Below are 16,493 nucleotides of genomic sequence, written 5' to 3' on the forward strand. Positions count from 1 at the left end.
AAAAAAAAAAAAAAAAAAAAAGAACTAATATCATTTCTACTGAAACTATTCCAAAACATAGAGGAGGAAGGAATATTACCAGACTCATTCTCTGAGGCCAATATTACTGTGATACCAAAACCAGACAAAACACATCAAAAATTTGACTAGAAACTTAAATCTAAGACCTCAAACAACAAACTGCTACAAAAAACCATTAGGAAAAATCTCCAGGACATTGGTCTGCAAAGATTTCTTGAGTAATACCCTAGAAGCATAGGCAACCAAAGCAAACATGGACAAACAGGATCACATCAAGTTAAAAAGCTTCTGCACAGCAAAGGCAGCAATAGGAGGCTGCACCCCTCAGCTGGATTTAGACAGAAGGAGGACCGCTGGGCTGGAAGCTCTAGCAGACATGGCCTGTCTGGCTAGGTGAGGTGGTAGTGGGTGGAGTCACCCACCCTGCCTTCAGAGTGTTTCCCAGGGCACCAGGAGTTTGCCTCTGCTGGTTGAGTTTAGACAGAAGCAGTACTGCTAGCAGACGTTGCCTGCCTGGCAACCAGTGGCAGGGGTGCGCAGAATCACCCCCACTGCTGTCCAGGTGGGGAACCTGAACAAAATAACCTGAAGGACAGTTTCATGGCAAGTATAAAAACTACATGGCATGCTTTTTAATCTATTAAGAGAAAAGGTAGGAAAGCTTGCTTGGGTAAAAGACAAGATAGTAGGTCGGGCATGATGGCTCATGCCTATAATCCCAGCATTTTGGGAGGGCGAGGTGGGCAGATCACTTGAGGTCAGGAGTTTGAGACCAGCCTGGCTAATGTGGCAAAACCCTAGCTCTACTAAAAATATGAAAATTAGCTGGGTATGGTGGCACACGCCTGTAATCCCAGCTACTCAGGAGGCTGAGACAAAAGAATTGCTTGAATGTGGGAGATGAATGTTGCAGTGAGTCAAGATCATACCACTGCACTCCTGGGCTACAAAGTGAGACTCCATAAAAAAAAAAGATAGTAAATGTTTTAGTGTTTGTAGGCCATAGGGTCTCTGTTGTAAGTATTCAGGTCTGCCCTCATAGCCTGAAGGCAGCCATGGACATAAATAAGTGGGCATGGCTGTATTCCAATAAAACTATACTCAGGAACAATAAATTTTAAATGTTATTTTCACATGCATAAAATATTATTTTTCTTTTGATTTTTTTCCAACCATTTAAAAATGTAACAATCATTCTTAACTCACAGGCTGTACAAAAACAGGTGGCTGGCTTGGGTTGGCAAACTAGTTGACCAGAGTTTACCAACACTTTGGTCAGGAGTATAACATTAAAATGAAACTTGTTAGAGGTATCAAGGATAAGGGTACAATTTTTAGTCTGGCTTTTCAAGAGGATTTAGCTACACGCGTGGTAACAGAGCCATGAAAACCAGGAGGTTCTGGAGAATGTGGCATCTAGAAGAGCAAAACCCTCCTGTGGCACCTCAGACAGGCACATTCTCAGCAGGGAGGGCCATGGCCGTAACCCTCGATGGTCATCCTGAGGCTTGTAGGTTTTCACATTGCTGGAAATGTTCCCACAGGAGACAGGAAAAGCAGGTCTATAGATAATTACTTCAGAGGTGGAGTAGCTGTCTGAATACCACACCCTCACCAGTCTCACCAGTGCTAACTGTGTGAATTGGCCCCACTCTCCCCAGATTTCCTCAGCACACCTGCAGATGCAGGACAGGTAACCTTGAACTTTGGAGCCCCAGCAGGTTTCTAGAATGGCCAGGGCTTCATCCCTGGATGCAGGATGAGTCACCTGCATCCTCTCTAAAATTCACCTAAAAGACCAGACACAGTGGCTTACGCCTGTAATCCCAGCACTTTGGGAGGCCAAGATGAGTGGATCACTTGAAGTCCGGAGTTTGAGACCAGCATGGCCAACATGGTAGAAATGAAAATACAAAAATTAGCAAGGCATGATGGCAGATGCCTGTAATCCCAGCTACTCAGGAGGCTGACACAAGAGAATCACTTGAACCTGGGAGACAGAGGTTGCAGTGAGCTGAGATCATGCCGCTGCACTCCAGCCTGGGTAACAAGAGTGAAACTCTGTCTCAAAAAAATAAATACAATACAATTCACCTAAGGAGAGAAGGAAGAGGCACTCAAAATATTGTGAAGAACAGAAGTTGTGACTGTTGTTCTATTTGGAGTCTGACTAAGACAGGAGCCTGAGGTCTGTCCCTAGGAAACAATCACATACATGAGCTCTGCTCCTCACAGGTCAGGAGGCATCTTCCATCTGTCTCAGGTTGGGCTTGCCCAGAAGCCTGAGACCGGATTTGCTTGCAGGTGGTTTATTGGGGCAGTGACTACTGACAAACATCAACAGGAGAAAGAAGTAAGGCAGGGAAGCCCAAGAAAGGTAGATTATGGAGCAGGTTACCTTACGAGCAACTGAGGTTCCATGCTGCTGCGGATGTCTGGGAGACAGAACATGCCTGAGTGTTATCTGCCCTGGGGGTGAGGGACCCCCATCTGTTGTCCACTAAGGGCATCTTCTGGACTGCAGTACTATCCCCCAGTATTTCTGGCCCTCCTGGCTGACAGGCAGAGAAAAAGCCCTCAGACAGATAACCAAAGCTGCTGCCAAGGGGCAGGTACTGCAACAGCGGGTGCTCAGGGGATGCTGTCAGCATCTGCTACATACTCCACTATCTCCTCCACTCCTCCGTGACCTCCTACAACCCCCAGCTTATGGATGAGAAAACTGAGGCTCATAGGAGCTAATGGCCAGCATCATGAGCTTAGTGAGGACAGAGAGTTATGTCTGTTTTGTTCACTCTTTATCCCCAGCCCCCTACAGCAGCACCTGGCACATAGTAAGCACTTAATAAATATTCAGTGATGAAAAGTCATTCAGGGAGTATGACTTGGTTGAGTCAAGACTTGAACTGGGATCTTCTACCCCAAAGCACATGTTCCTTCTACCACATGGCAAGAACATACCAGTGTTTGCAGCCAGTGTAGTGTGTGGCTTGGAGTAGGTGCCTAAAACAGTTTTTAATTAATCTATTCTCTATCTTTATGTTCCTTCTTTCCCTCCCTTAGGAATCAGAGAAAGAGACCAGAGCCTGTGGAGGGGGAGCCCCTGTTCCACATGGTCCTGGAAAAATGAGGATTTGAACCAAAAATTTACACAGCTGCTACTTCTACAAAGGCCTCACCCCAGAAGCCATGAGTGCCTGGTCAGGGGAAGATTGCTTCATAATGTGGAGGAGGATCAAGGACATTTAATTGAGATCGGAGACTTATTTGGCCCAGGCCTAGATACCCAGGAACCTCGCGTAGTCATACTGCAGGGGGCTGCTGGAATTGGGAAGTCAACACTGGCCAGGTGGGTGAGGGAGGCCTGGGGGAGAGGCCAGCTGTATAGGGATTGCTTCCAACATGTCTTCTACTTCAGCTGCAGAGAGCTGGCCCAGTCCAAGGTGCTGAGTCTTGCTGAGCTCATTGGAAAAGACTGGACAGCCACTCAGGCTCCCATTAGACAGATCCTGTCTAGGCCAGAGCGGCTACTCTTCATCCTCGATGGTGTGGATGAACCAAAATGGGTCTTGGAGGAGCAGAGTCCCGAACTCTGTCTGCACTGGAGCCAGCCGCAGCCAGCGGATGCACTGCTGGGCAGTTTGCTGGGGAAAAGCATACTTCCCAAGGCATCCTTCCTGATCACTGCTCGGACCACAGCTCTGCAGAGTCTCATTCCTTCTTTGGAGCAGGCACGTTGGGTAGAGGTCCTGGGGTTCTCTGAGTCCAGCAGGAAGGAGTATTTCTATAAATATTTCACAAATGAAAGGCAAGCAAGTAGAGCCGTTAGGTTGGTCAAATCAAACAAAGAACTCTGGGCCCTGTGTCTCGTGCCCTGGGTGTCCTGGCTGGCCTGCACTTGCCTGATGCAGCAGATGAAGCAGAAGGAAGAACTCACACTGACCTCCAAGACCACCACGACCCTCTGTCTGCATTACTTTTCCCAGACTCTCCAAGCTCAGCCATTGGGGTCCCAGCTCCGGGGCTTCTGCTCCCTGGCTGCTGAGGGCATCTGGCAAAGAAAGACCCTTTTCAGTCCAGATGACCTCAAGAAGCATGGGTTAGATGGGGCCATCATCTCCTCCCTCTTGAAGATGGGTATTCTTCAAGAGCACCCCATCCCTCTGAGCTACAGCTTCATTCACCTCTGTTTCCAGGAGTTCTTTGCAGGAATGTCCTGTGCCTTGGAGGATAAGAAGGAGGGAAGTGAACATTCTAATCACATCATGGGTTTGGGAAAGTTGCTAGAAACATATGGAACACATGACCTGTTCAGGGCACCAACCACACGTTTCCTACTGGGCCTGTTAAGTGAACAGGGGGCAAGAGAGATGGAGAACATCTTCGACTGCCGGCTGTCTCAGGAGAGGAAGAGGAGGCTTCTGCAGTGCACCCAGTTCCTGCAGCCCCCACTGCAGTCATACCCTCTGGAGTTCCTCCACTGTTTGTACGAGACTCAGGGCAAAAGGTTCCTGACACAAATGATGGCCCATTTCCAAGAAGTGTGCATGTGTGTGGAAACAGACATGGAGCTCCTGGTGTGCACTTTCTGCATTAAATTCTGCCACAACGTGAAGAAGCTTCAACTGATTGAGGGCAGGCAGCATGGACCAGCATGGAGCCTTGACAGGGTAGTCCTGTGAGTACTCTACCCACCGTGTCTCCGGCTCCTCTGTCAGTCCATAAGCCTAAGTGTCCTGAGCATCAGAGGCACGCTCACTGAGCCTGGTTGGGGGCAGGGGTGGCTAAAGAATCAGGATCGCCAGTGACATCTAACTGCCCAATCTGACCACCATGCTCTGTCCACCTAAGCTCCTCTGTAGTGTCCAACTGTAGGGCAGACTCTGCTTGCTTCTGGAGAGGACGCTGGGCCCCGCCTTATGCTGCTACCTCTTCTCCTACCCTTAGAATGACTGCCCATCTTCTCTCCTGGACCTGTTCCCAGCTTCCAGCTGACCTTAGCTACCCCTACACTCCCCAAGGATCAGGCAGCCCCCCCACCCCTGCTCCTCTCTCTGGCCATTCATTCTCTCAAAGAAATTGCTCCTCCAGCTGCTTCAGAAACCCTCTCGATGACAACGACATTGGCCCTGAGATCTTCCCCATCAGCTCTCAAAAGGAGTTTCCTGACCAGGCACTGTGGCTCATACCTGTAATCTCAGCACTTTGGGAGGCTGAGGCAGGCAGATCACGAGGTCAAGGGATCGAGGCCATCTTGGCCAACATGGTGAAACTCCATCTCTACTAAAAATACAAAAATTATCCAGGTGTGGTTGTGGGCACCTGTAGTCCCACCTACTCAGGAGGCTGCGGCAGGAGAATTGCTTGAACCCGGGAGCTGAGATTGCGCCATTGCACTCCAGCCTGGGTGACAGTGACTCTCTCAAAAAAAAAAAAAAAAAAAGTTTGCTATTTTTCCCTGCAAAACTGACTTCATAATTCTTTGTGACTGTGGTGCCACTGTTGCCCCAGGCACTCAGCATGAAACCCACTCTCTGGTTTCGCAAGAGCAGCTTCCTCTAGGCATTCTCCAGCCCAGCAACACTCAGAACTTCCCCATCCCAGTTCCCCAACCTCTGCCACAGTATAGATCACATGGTATTGGTATGTGTTTGTGTCCTACTTTAAATAATTCATTCCACATTTATTAAGCACTGATTCTTTGCCAGGCCCTACAGATCACAGATTAAAAAGCACAATCCTGGCCGGGCATGGTGGCCCACACCTAGAATCCCAGCACTTTAGGAGGCCAAGGTGGGAGGATCACAAGATCAAGAGATTGAGACCATCCTGGCCAACATGGTGAAACCCCGTGTCTACTAAAAATACAAAAATTAGCCAGACATAGTGGCAGGCACCTGTAATTCCAGCTACTCGGGAGGCTGAGGAAGGAAATCACTTGAATGTGGGAGGCGGAGGTTGCAGTGAGCCAAGATTGTGCCATTGCACTCCAGCCTAGATGACAAGAGCAAGATTCCATCTCAATAAATAAATAAAAAGTAAATAAAAATGCAAAACTTAGCTGGGCATGGTGGCTCATGCCTATAGTTCCAGCTATTCCAGAGGCTGAGGCAGGAGAATTGCTTGAAGGTTGTAATAAGCTGAACTCCTGCCACTGCACTCCAGCCTGGCAACAGAGCAAGACTCCATCTCAGAAACAGAAACAAAAACACACCAAAAAAGAGCACAATCCCTGCCCTCAGGAGCTCAAAAAATAGGGGAGAAGACAAACATTCATTTAATACTGACAACAGGGTGTGATGCCTACAACAGTAGAGCTATGGACAAGGTACTGTGGTGTGGCCCAAGGAAGGGAATGGTCACATGAGTGGACAAAAAAAAAAAAGATTCTCAGAGCGAGAAATATTTGATGTGGGTCTTTATATTCATATTTTTTAAACTTTTTCTCACAATACTCATGTTTGTTAAAATATATATTTTTTTATTTTTTTTTTTTTTTTGAGACAGAATCATGCTCTGTCACCCAGGCTAGAGTGCAGTGGCGCGCCTTTCACTCACTGCAACCTTTGCCTCTCGAGTTCAAGCAATTCTTGTTCCTCAGCCTCCCAAGCAGCTGGGATTACAGGTGTGCGCCACCACAGCCAGCTAATTTTTTTTGTCTTTTTAATAGAAATGGGGTTTCACCACTTTGGCCAGGCTGGTCTCGAATTCCTGACCTCAAATGATCCGCATGCCTCAACCTTCCAATGTGCTAGGATTATAGGCATAAGCCACCATGCCTGGCCCTTTTTATATTTTTAAGTAGTCTGATACAACACCATTTTTGAATGACCACATGCTATTCCATAGGGAAGTGCCATGGCTGATTTGACTATTCTCCTATTCTTGGCCATTGTAAGCTGTTTCTAGTTGTTCATAATTATAAATGTGACGTAGGCCATAAAGGATGTGGATACAGATATTCCAAGTGGCAGTGGACCAATGGGAGACGTTCAGAAGAGTTTCAAGCAGCCAGAGGCAGAGGCCAGATGGTGGCTGGCCGGGGGTGGGTACTGGGATGGGTAAGGGGAACCAGGAACACCAGACCAGAGAAGACAGTTTGGGATAGGCGGGAGCAAGTAGAGCCTTAAAGAGAATTCCATGGGAAAGTCAGAGGATTCAGCCACAAGTGGGAGGGGAAATTTTAAAGGAAGTGAGTCAGCTAGGCAAGGCAGAGAGAAAAGTAAGGAGGCTACTATAAACAAAGTGAAAGTTCAGGAAGAAAGGGTGGAGATTGGCCAAGGGCTGTGGGAAGGGAAAGGAGAACCAACCAGAGATATTAAGGAAATGAAGATGGCAGGATGAGAGGTTTCAGGTTGTGATTAAGCATTTTCAATATAAACTTAATTTTTTTCCAGTCCTCTTGAATAAAGATGGCAAATGCTGACAGAAATAAAAAATTTTAAATGTATTTTTCAAGTTTCATAAAACTAAGCAAGTGTAAAAGAAATTCAAATAAACCTTCATTTATGGCTTTTTTTTTTTTTTTTTTGGTTTTGAGATAAGTCTCACCCTTGTTGCCCTGGCTAGAGGGCAATGGCACAATCTCTGCTCACTGCAACCCCCACCCCCTGGGTTCAAGCGATTCTCCTGGCTCAGCCTCCCAAGTAGCTGGGATTACAGGCGCCTGTTACCACCTCCGGCTGTCTAATTTTTGTATTTTTAGTAGAGATGGGGTTTCACCGTGTTGGCCAGGCTGGTCTCGAACCCCTGAACTCAGGTGATCCGCCCGCCTCAGCCTCCCAAAGTGCTGGGATTACAAGCATGAGCTACCGCATCCAGCCTCATTTATGGCTTTTTTTCTTCTCCGTGTGTGTGTGTGTGTGTGTGTGTGTGTGTGTGTGTGTGTGTGATGGAATCTCGCTGTGTCTCCTAGGAATAGTGCAGTGGCATGACCATACCTCACTGTGCAACATTGGCCTTCCAGGTTCAAGCCATTCTCCCACCTCAGGCTCCTGAGTAGCTGGGACTACAGGTGCACACCACCACACTGGCTATGTTTTTTTTTTTTAATTTTTTGTGGAAACAGGATCTTACTATGTTGCCCAGGCTGGTCTCAAACTCCTGAGCTCAGTCAATCTTCCTGCCTCTACCTCCTAAAGTACTGGGATTATAGGCATGAGCCACTGCACTCAGCTGGCTTTTTCTATATGTTTGTAGTACTTGTACTTCCACAATTATTAAAACTTAAACTGCTCTAGGACTTTTGGGTTACTCTGTAGTAGTTGTTAATCCTCACACACCCCTCTGCAGCAGATGCTATTGCTGTCCTGTTTTTACAGCCAAGGAGACAGAGTGAGGCACAGAGATGCAGAGCCCATGTGCAGGCAGCTCCTTGCCTCTGCTCCTTGCCCCCGCACAGCAAGAGGCCACGACCTATACTGAGCACCAAAAAAAAAAAAAAAAAAGACAAGTGTCTGTGTCTGCCCTCAAGGAACTCTCAGACTGAGGGAGAAACAGACACACAAAGTGAACACTTCAGTGTCCTATGGTAAGGGCTGTAGAATGAGGAGTCACATGGAGGAGAGGGATCTAGCCCTGGGTGACAAGAGCAGATAGGGAGGCTGGTCAGTACTGGGGATGGCACTGCCTGCTGTGGTCTGGTGCTCAGGGGGACAGAGCTCAACTGTGTTGTGCAGGGCTGGGTACCTCCAACCCCCCCACACACACAACACATCTCTCCTGTCCTCCTCTCTCTCCCTCAGGTTCAGGTGGGTCCCAGCCACAGATGCCTATTGGCAGATTCTCTTCTCCGTTCTCAAGGTCACCGGAAGCCTGAAGGAGCTGGACCTAAGTGGAAACTTGCTTAGCCTCTCTGCAGTGCAGAGTCTTTGTGAGACCCTGAGATACCCTCGCTGCCTCCTGGAGACCCTGCGGTGAGTCTGGCCTGGGTTCTGTTCTGAAGCAAGGATAAGGAGGAGATCCAAGGCAGAAACTGAGTCTGGCCTGAGGGATTTGCCTTTGAATTCATCAGATATTCGTTGAGGCCCTCTCTGGCCAGTGTGACTTTGCTAAACAAACACAGACAGGATGTTTTCCTCACACACACACACAAAATTATCTCATAAAGTGAGGCTTGAGGGAGGTCTGAAGAATACAGAGGATTGAACTAAGTGAAGCAGGAGGGAAAAGACATGGTGGGCCAGACATGGTGTCTCATGCCTATAATCCCAAAGGTCTGGAAGGCCAAGGCAGGACAATTGCCTTAGGTCAGGAGTTTAAGACCAGCCTGGGAAACACAGAGAGACCCTGTCCCTACAAAAACATAAAATAAAAAATTAGTTGAGAATGATGATATGTGCCTGTTGTCCTAGCTACTTGGGAGGCTGAGGTGGAGGATTCACTTGAGCCCAGGAGCTCGATAGTACAGTGAGATATGATTATGCCACTGCACTCGAAGCTGGGCAACAGAGACAGACTTTATCTCTAAAAAAAATACTCAAAATGTTTTAAAAATTAATGAAGAAAAAGAAAAGATACCAATACACACCTATTAGAATGGCCAAAATCCAAAACACTGATGGCACCAAATGCTGGTGAGGATGTAGAACAACAGGAAATCTTATTCATTGCTAGTGGGGATGGAAAATGATACAGCCACTTTGGAATACAGTTTGGCAGTTTTCTACAAAACAAAATATACTTTCACCATATGATCCAGCCGTTGCACTCCTTGATATTTACCCAAATGAATTGAAAACCTCTGTCCACACAAAAACCTGCATATGCATGTTTACAACAGCTTTGTTCATAATTGCCAAAACTTGGAAGCAAGATGTCCTTCAGGAAGTGAATGGACAAATAAATTGAGGTACAAACAGACAATGGACTGTTATTCAATGCTAAAAAGAAATAAACTATCAAGCTGCAAAAAGATATGGAGAAATTTTAAATGCACATTACTAAAAGAAGCCAATCTGAAAAGGCTACAGGCTGTATGACTCCAACTATATGACATTCTGGAAAAGGCAAAACCAAGGAGATAATTAAAAGGTTAGTGATTTCCAGAGCTTGAGGGAAAAGTGGAATTAATAGAGCACAGAAGAGTTTTAGGCAGTGAAACTATTCTATCTACTATAATCATGGGTTAGGGTTAGGATTAAGGTTAGGGTTAGAGTTAGTATGTATTATTATACAGCTGTCAAAATCCACAGAATGTACACCAAGAGTGAGCCCTAATGTAAACTATGGACTTCAGGTGATGATGTGTCCATGTCAGTTCATCAATTGTAACAAATTTTACCACAATGTACTAATGCACAGCATGTCAGTAGTGGGAAAGATTGTATGAGGGATGTGGGGACAGGGAGTATATGGGAACTCTCTGTACTTTTTGCTCAATTTTACTGTGAATCTAAAACTACTCTAAAAAATAAAGCCTATTAAAGAAAACGAAAGAGAAGAAGAAGAGGAAGAATCTCAAATCAGTAACCTAAACTTTAACAATTTTTTTCCTTAGGTCTTTCATGTTAGTAAAGAAATTTTTTTTAAAAAAAGCAAACAAAACCAAAAGCAAGCAGGGGAAAAGAAATAATAAAGACTAGAGTAGAGATAAATGAAACAGAGAATAGAAAACAATTCAGAAAATCCATGAAACTAAGAGTTAATTCTTTAAAAATACCAACAAAATTGACAGCTTTTAGCTGAACTAACTAAAATTAAAAGTGAGAAGATTCAGATTACTAAATACAGAAATAAAATATGGGGCATCACAACTGAACTTACAGTAATAAAAGAATTATAAGGGAATATTATGAAATATTATAAGCCAACAAATTAGATAACCCAGATGAAATGGGCCAACTTCCAGAAAAACACAAATACCTTAACTGACTTGAACAAACACAAAATCTTAATAGACCTATAACAAATACAGATATTGAATTATTAAGTAAAAAACTTTCTATGAAACAAGCAAAGCCCAGACCCAGATGGTTTTACTGGCGAATTCTACCAAATATTTAAAGAAGAATTAACACTTATCTTTTCAAACTCTTCCAAAAATATCAGAAAAGAGAACATGTGCCAATTCGTTCTATGAGATCAATATTACCGTGATAACAAAATTAGACTAAGATAATCAAAAGCATCACAAGAAAAAAAAAATCTACAGGTCAACATCCCTTATGAATATATATATGTGAAATTCCATAACAAAATACTGGCAACATATCAAAAGGATTGTAGACCATGACCAAATGGGATTTATTCCAAGAATGCAAATTGGGTTTAACCTAGGAAAATTGATCAATGTAATGCAACATGTTAATAGAATAAAGAATACAAACTAATGATTATCTCAAAGACAAAAAAAAAAGCATTTGACAAAAACCCAACACCTTTCACATTGATAACACTCAGCAAACTAGAAATAAAAGGAAACTTTGTCAACCTGATAAAGTTGTTAGCAGTGAAAAACCCACAGCTAACATTATACTTAATGGTGGATGACTGAGTGCTTTCCCCTTAAGATTAGGAATAAGACAAAGATGTCTGTTCTTGCGATTTCTATTCAACATTGTACTCAAGGTTCCATCCAGGGCAATTAAGCAAGAAAATGAAATTGATGGCTTCTAGATTGAAAAGAAAGTAATTAAACTATTATTTACAGGTGACATGACGTTGTATGTAGAAAATCCTAAGGAATCTAAAATATTAAAATTAGGGCCAGGCATGGTGGCTCATGCCTGTAATCCCAGCACTTTGGGAGGCTGAGATGGGTGGATTCCTTGAGTTCAGGAGTTCAAGACCAGCCCGGGCAATATGGCAAAACCCTGTCTCTATCAAAAATACAAAAAATTAGCCAGGCATTGTGGCACACACCTGCAGTCCCAGCTACTCAGGAGGCTGAGGTAGGAGAATCGCTTCAGCCTGGTAGGCAGAGGTAGCAGTGAGCTGAGATTATGCGACTGCACTCCAACCTGGGTGACAGAGGGAGACCCTGTTAAAAAAAAAAAAAGCTAACGATTTCAACAAGGTTTCAGGAAACAAAAACAATATACAAAAATTAGTTGTACTTCTATACACCAGCAGTGAATAATCCAGAAATTAAAATAGAAAAACAATAAATTTAACAAAAGAAAACTTGTACACTGGAAACTACAAAACAAAAATGATTGAAAGAAATTATATACAGATAAGACCTAAATAAATGAAAAGATGTCCCATGTTCATACATTGGAAGACATGATATTATTAAAATGGCAATACCCTCCAAACTGATCTACAGATTCAATACAATCCCTATCAGAATCCCAGCTGCCATTATTGCAGAAATGGACAAGCTGATTCAAAAATTCATGGGCAAAAATAAGATTGCATGTCAAGCCTGGGGAACATCCCAAGCCCAGTGTTTAATGGCCCAAAAAAGAAGAGCCAACAAACAAGCCTGAGAAGGAGGGGCCACATAGATGAAAGGGACACCAGGAGAGAGTGGTGTCATGGAACCCAACAGAACAGAGGGTCTCAAGGAGGTCATCAGGCGCTACTGCTGCTGGGAGGTCAAGTAAGATAAGGACAGAAATTTGTCCACTGGATTAGAGATAGAAAAGTCATGAATAACCTCAGCAGAAGTAGCTTATGTAACATGAAGAGGCTGGAATGCAGACTGGAATGGATTAAAGAGGGAGAGAGAGGTAAAAAATGAGACCGCAAATATACTTTCTTCAAAGACTTTGGTAGTGAAAAGGAGGAAAGCACTAAAGCAGAGGGGATGGTGGGCTGAGTAAATGTGTGTGTCCATCTGCTTACTTGCATTTAAGAAGGAAAAGATCTCAGTTTGAGTGTAAGTGGAGGAGGAGTGATAAAATATACAAGAAGGAGAAGGAGTTATTGATGGCTCTTTATCCTCAGAGGAAGCGAGTAGGAGAAAGATTGGAAGAGGAAGGAAATGTTTCTCTACTGTAACAGGAGGGGAGATAAGGACAGGGAAGATAAGGATAGGTTTCACTCCGAGAAGCTGAGAGGTTCCTACTGATGGCATGATTTTTCTCTGAGAAATAGGAATTTTGAGTTGTTTGCTAGGAGTTAGTGTGAGGATTGAGGTGCTGGAGGTTTGAAAAAGATAAGATCTTCAAATGGCCAGAGGAGAGCATGAGATATCTGCCTGTCAGGCATTGCTGTAACCCATGTGAGGGTTGTGGTCATGATTCAAGATGGCAGCCACCTACTCTATTGCACAGGCAGGAGTTGGGGTGGAGAGTGGGAAGATAGTAGAGTTCAGGGTTAGCCAGGGGAATGTGATGGAAGGTCAGAGGGTGAGAAATTCACTGCCAGTGAAGGATCATGGAGGCTAAGCTACATTCCAAGGAAAGTGAAGAAAAGAAAGTGATAAGAGAGAAAGGAGATGGCAAGAAAGGAAAGCAACCAAGAGGTCGCTCATTGAAAAGGAGTTACAGTGGGAGAAGTTGAACAGGCAGAGTAAGGAGGCAAGCCTAGCCTTGTGCTGGGATTTTCGATATCCATATGAGGCGCTCTACCCACCCCTAAAACCTACCCAAGGAGAACCACCAGAGTCCAGTAAAAATGTTTTTGAGTAGGACTCAGGAATCCTGGTTCTACCTCAAACTTCACACCCCTGTAGGAAGACACCAATCTTCAGTGTGCTCTTTATAACATTAGCATAGAACTTTAGAATCTCAAACCCAAACACCTTCATATCCATTAATTCCTTGGGCCTTCCAAAAAAAAAAAAAAAAAAAAAAAAAACAACGCTGTGCAAAAATAGCAGAGCAGGGACAATTATTTCTGTTTTCCATATATGAAGAAATGGGCTGGGGAAGAACTTTCCCTGGAGCCAGACACACACAGGTTCGAATCTTGCCTCTATCAGTTACAAATTGAAAACTATAGGTAGGTTTCTTTATCAAGTTTCAGTTTGATTTACTCATTAATAACATGGATTCACCATGTCTACTGCACAAGTTGGCTACAAAGTCAAAGGAAATCATGCATGCTATGTACTTAGGACATGTATGCTATGTACTTAGGATTATGTATGCTATATACTTAGGATCATGTATGCTATGTGCTTAGTGCCTAAGTTGTCCTAAGAGGCCCAGGGACATTAACAACTTGCCAAATTCACATAGTTAGCAATGGGAGAACAGGACACGACTCAGTGAGGGGGTGACCCAGCAACACCTACCTCTTCTGTATCAGGTAAGCCAGGGCCTGATTAATTCTAGCTCACTGATGGGACCACCTATGAGCTGAGGCTCCATGGTCCCATCAGACTTCACCTACAAAACACAAATTCAAAGACAAAATTATTAAGAAATTCAAGATGGTGTCCATAGAGCATTAACCCTCAATCTAGAAGGGTCCTCCTCACACCCCTGCCAATTGCAGGTCCTTCTGAGCACAGGGCCCTGTGCAGCTGCCCTGGTTGTACACCAATGAAACTGACACTCTTCTCACATCTACTTTCTCAGTAAGTGACAGCAGCTTCTAGTCTGAATCCAATCTAGAAGCCTCCTTGGACTCCACTGAGTAACACAGGGTCTACTTGAAACATCTCCCAAAAGTCACTGCTCTGACCCAGTTGTTCATCCTCCCACCCAGACCCCCTGCCTCCTGCCTCTCCCTATCCAGCCCCCTCAGAGATCTTTCTCTTTTTTTTTTTTTTGGAGATGGAGTCCTTCTCTGTCGCCCAGGCTGGAGTCCAGTGGCACGATCTCGGCTCACTGCAACCTCCTTCAGGGACTTTTCTAAAGCAATGCAGAGACCACATCACTGATGTCCTCAAAAACTTTTATGGGCTCATCACTGCCCTGGGGAAATAGGCTTCAACATCTTATAATGGCATCCAAGACCTACCACCATCGTGATATTTTCTAGCTTTACCCTCAAACTTTCTCTCTACCTGAGTAGCCTTTATGCCAACATCACTACACTAACTGCATGCTGTGATTTCACATCTGCCCTACCAGCCATACACACCCCTGCCTCCACCCTCACTTCCGTGTACTACTCATATAAGGTTCACCTTTTCCTCCCTGCCTTGGCAATCACTCATTCCTCTGCCTTCAGCTGTACCTGACTTGCCCCTCTTTTGTTGCTATTTCATTCATTTATTTACTACATACTTACTAAGCACCTACTGTATGCTAGATCCTGCTCTGGACACTGGGATATGACTAGAAAATGGGGCCTGGCATGGTGGTTCATGCCTGTAATCCTAACACTTTGGGAGACTGAGGTGGGTGGACCCCTGAAGTCAGAACTTAAAGGCCAGCCTGACCAATGTGGCAAAACCTCGTCTCTACTAAAAATACAAAAATTAGTTGGGTGTGGTGGCACATGCCTGTAATCCCAGCTACTCAGGAAGCTGAGGCAGGAGAATCACTTGAACCCAGGGGGCGGTGTTGCAGTGAGCCGAGATCGCAGCACTGCACTCCATCCCGGGCGAAAGAGCAAGACTCCATCTCAAACAAAAAGAAAGAAAATGGGCAAAATTCCTTCCTAAAGGAGCTTAAGTTCTAGTTGGGAAGGAGGACGAGAAGCCAAATAAATAAGTAAAATATATTGTGAGTGACATGAGCTATAGAAAAAGTAAAGCAGAAAGGAGCAGGGAGCCTGGAGGTGGATGTGTAATTTTAAGTGGAAAGATGAGGCAAAAGGTCCCCAAGGTGACTTCCTTCAGAGCAAAGACCTTATACAAGTGGAGAAACAAACCATGAGATATCAGCTCCAGAAGATTGTTCCGGGCAGAAGCAGCAGCAGAAGCAGCAGGTGCAGAGGCCTTAGGTGGAACTGTGCCTCGGGTGTGTGAGGAACAGAGAGAAGGCCAGTGAGGATGGAGCTAAAAGAGATTAGAGATGAGGACAGAGATGATGAGGATCCAAGTCCCCAGGGCCCTGTAGACCAGGAAAAGGACCTTGACTTGTACTCTGAGTCGTGTGGGAAAATGTTGGAGAATGTTAATCAAAAAAGATTTAAAAAAAACTATTGTTTGTTTCTATGTCTATCCCCAAGTAGTCTGTGCATTTCTGGGGCCTGGGTTTTCTAGACCTCTGCCTGGCCCACAGGCCTGGCACATAGTGGGTGATCAGTGGGTGCTTATGGGTGTTTGTTGAATCAACAGGTGAGTAAGCTCAAGGCCATGGGTTTGTGTCTTCCACAGGTTGGCCGGCTGTGGCCTCACAGCTGAGGGCTGCAAGGACCTTGCCTCTGGGCTGAGAACCAACCAGACCCTGACAGAGGTGGAGCTGAGCTTCAATGTGCTCACAGATGCCGGAGCCAAACATCTTTGCCAGGGACTGAGACGGCCAAGCTGCAAGCTACAGCGACTGCAGTAATTGCTCCTGGTGTGCAGGGGAGGTGGGGGGAGCTGCGTGCCACCATGAGGCAGACGGAGGGGACAGGCAGAGAGAAGGTGAGACCTGCTTTGTGGGAGTGGAAGGAGCCTACTGGATCTCAGCCAGGCAGTAGAG

General features: G+C 45.0%; 1 protein-coding gene and 1 long non-coding RNA gene across 6 annotated transcripts in view; one reads left to right on the forward strand and one right to left on the reverse strand.

Annotated features, from left to right (window-relative positions):
• Positions 1 to 16,493, forward strand: part of NLRP1 (NLR family pyrin domain containing 1) — a 64,938-nt gene that overhangs the window by 18,581 nt on the left and 29,864 nt on the right. For all 4 annotated transcript variants that reach the window (XR_005195191.1, XM_017496809.2, XM_017496810.2 and 1 more), the window contains 3 exons: positions 3,085 to 4,699; positions 8,766 to 8,936; positions 16,184 to 16,354. Coding sequence is in view for 3 of the 4 variants with exons in the window: in XM_017496809.2 (XP_017352298.1) it covers positions 3,085 to 4,699; positions 8,766 to 8,936; positions 16,184 to 16,354 (1,957 nt within the window). In the remaining variant the exon portion in view is untranslated. The remainder of the gene's footprint in view (positions 1 to 3,084; positions 4,700 to 8,765; positions 8,937 to 16,183; positions 16,355 to 16,493) is intronic.
• LOC108281286 overlaps positions 4,157 to 16,493 on the reverse strand; it is a 36,088-nt gene continuing 23,751 nt past the window's right edge. For both annotated transcript variants that reach the window (XR_005195192.1, XR_001815926.2), the window contains exons 2-3: positions 14,207 to 14,300; positions 4,157 to 4,243 (exon numbers count right to left, since the gene is read on the reverse strand). This is a non-coding gene — a long non-coding RNA (uncharacterized LOC108281286). The remainder of the gene's footprint in view (positions 4,244 to 14,206; positions 14,301 to 16,493) is intronic.

This window comes from Cebus imitator, unplaced genomic scaffold (assembly GCF_001604975.1).
Source record: "Cebus imitator isolate Cc_AM_T3 unplaced genomic scaffold, Cebus_imitator-1.0 Scaffold223, whole genome shotgun sequence".
In the NCBI taxonomy this organism is placed as follows: domain Eukaryota; kingdom Metazoa; phylum Chordata; class Mammalia; order Primates; family Cebidae; genus Cebus; species Cebus imitator.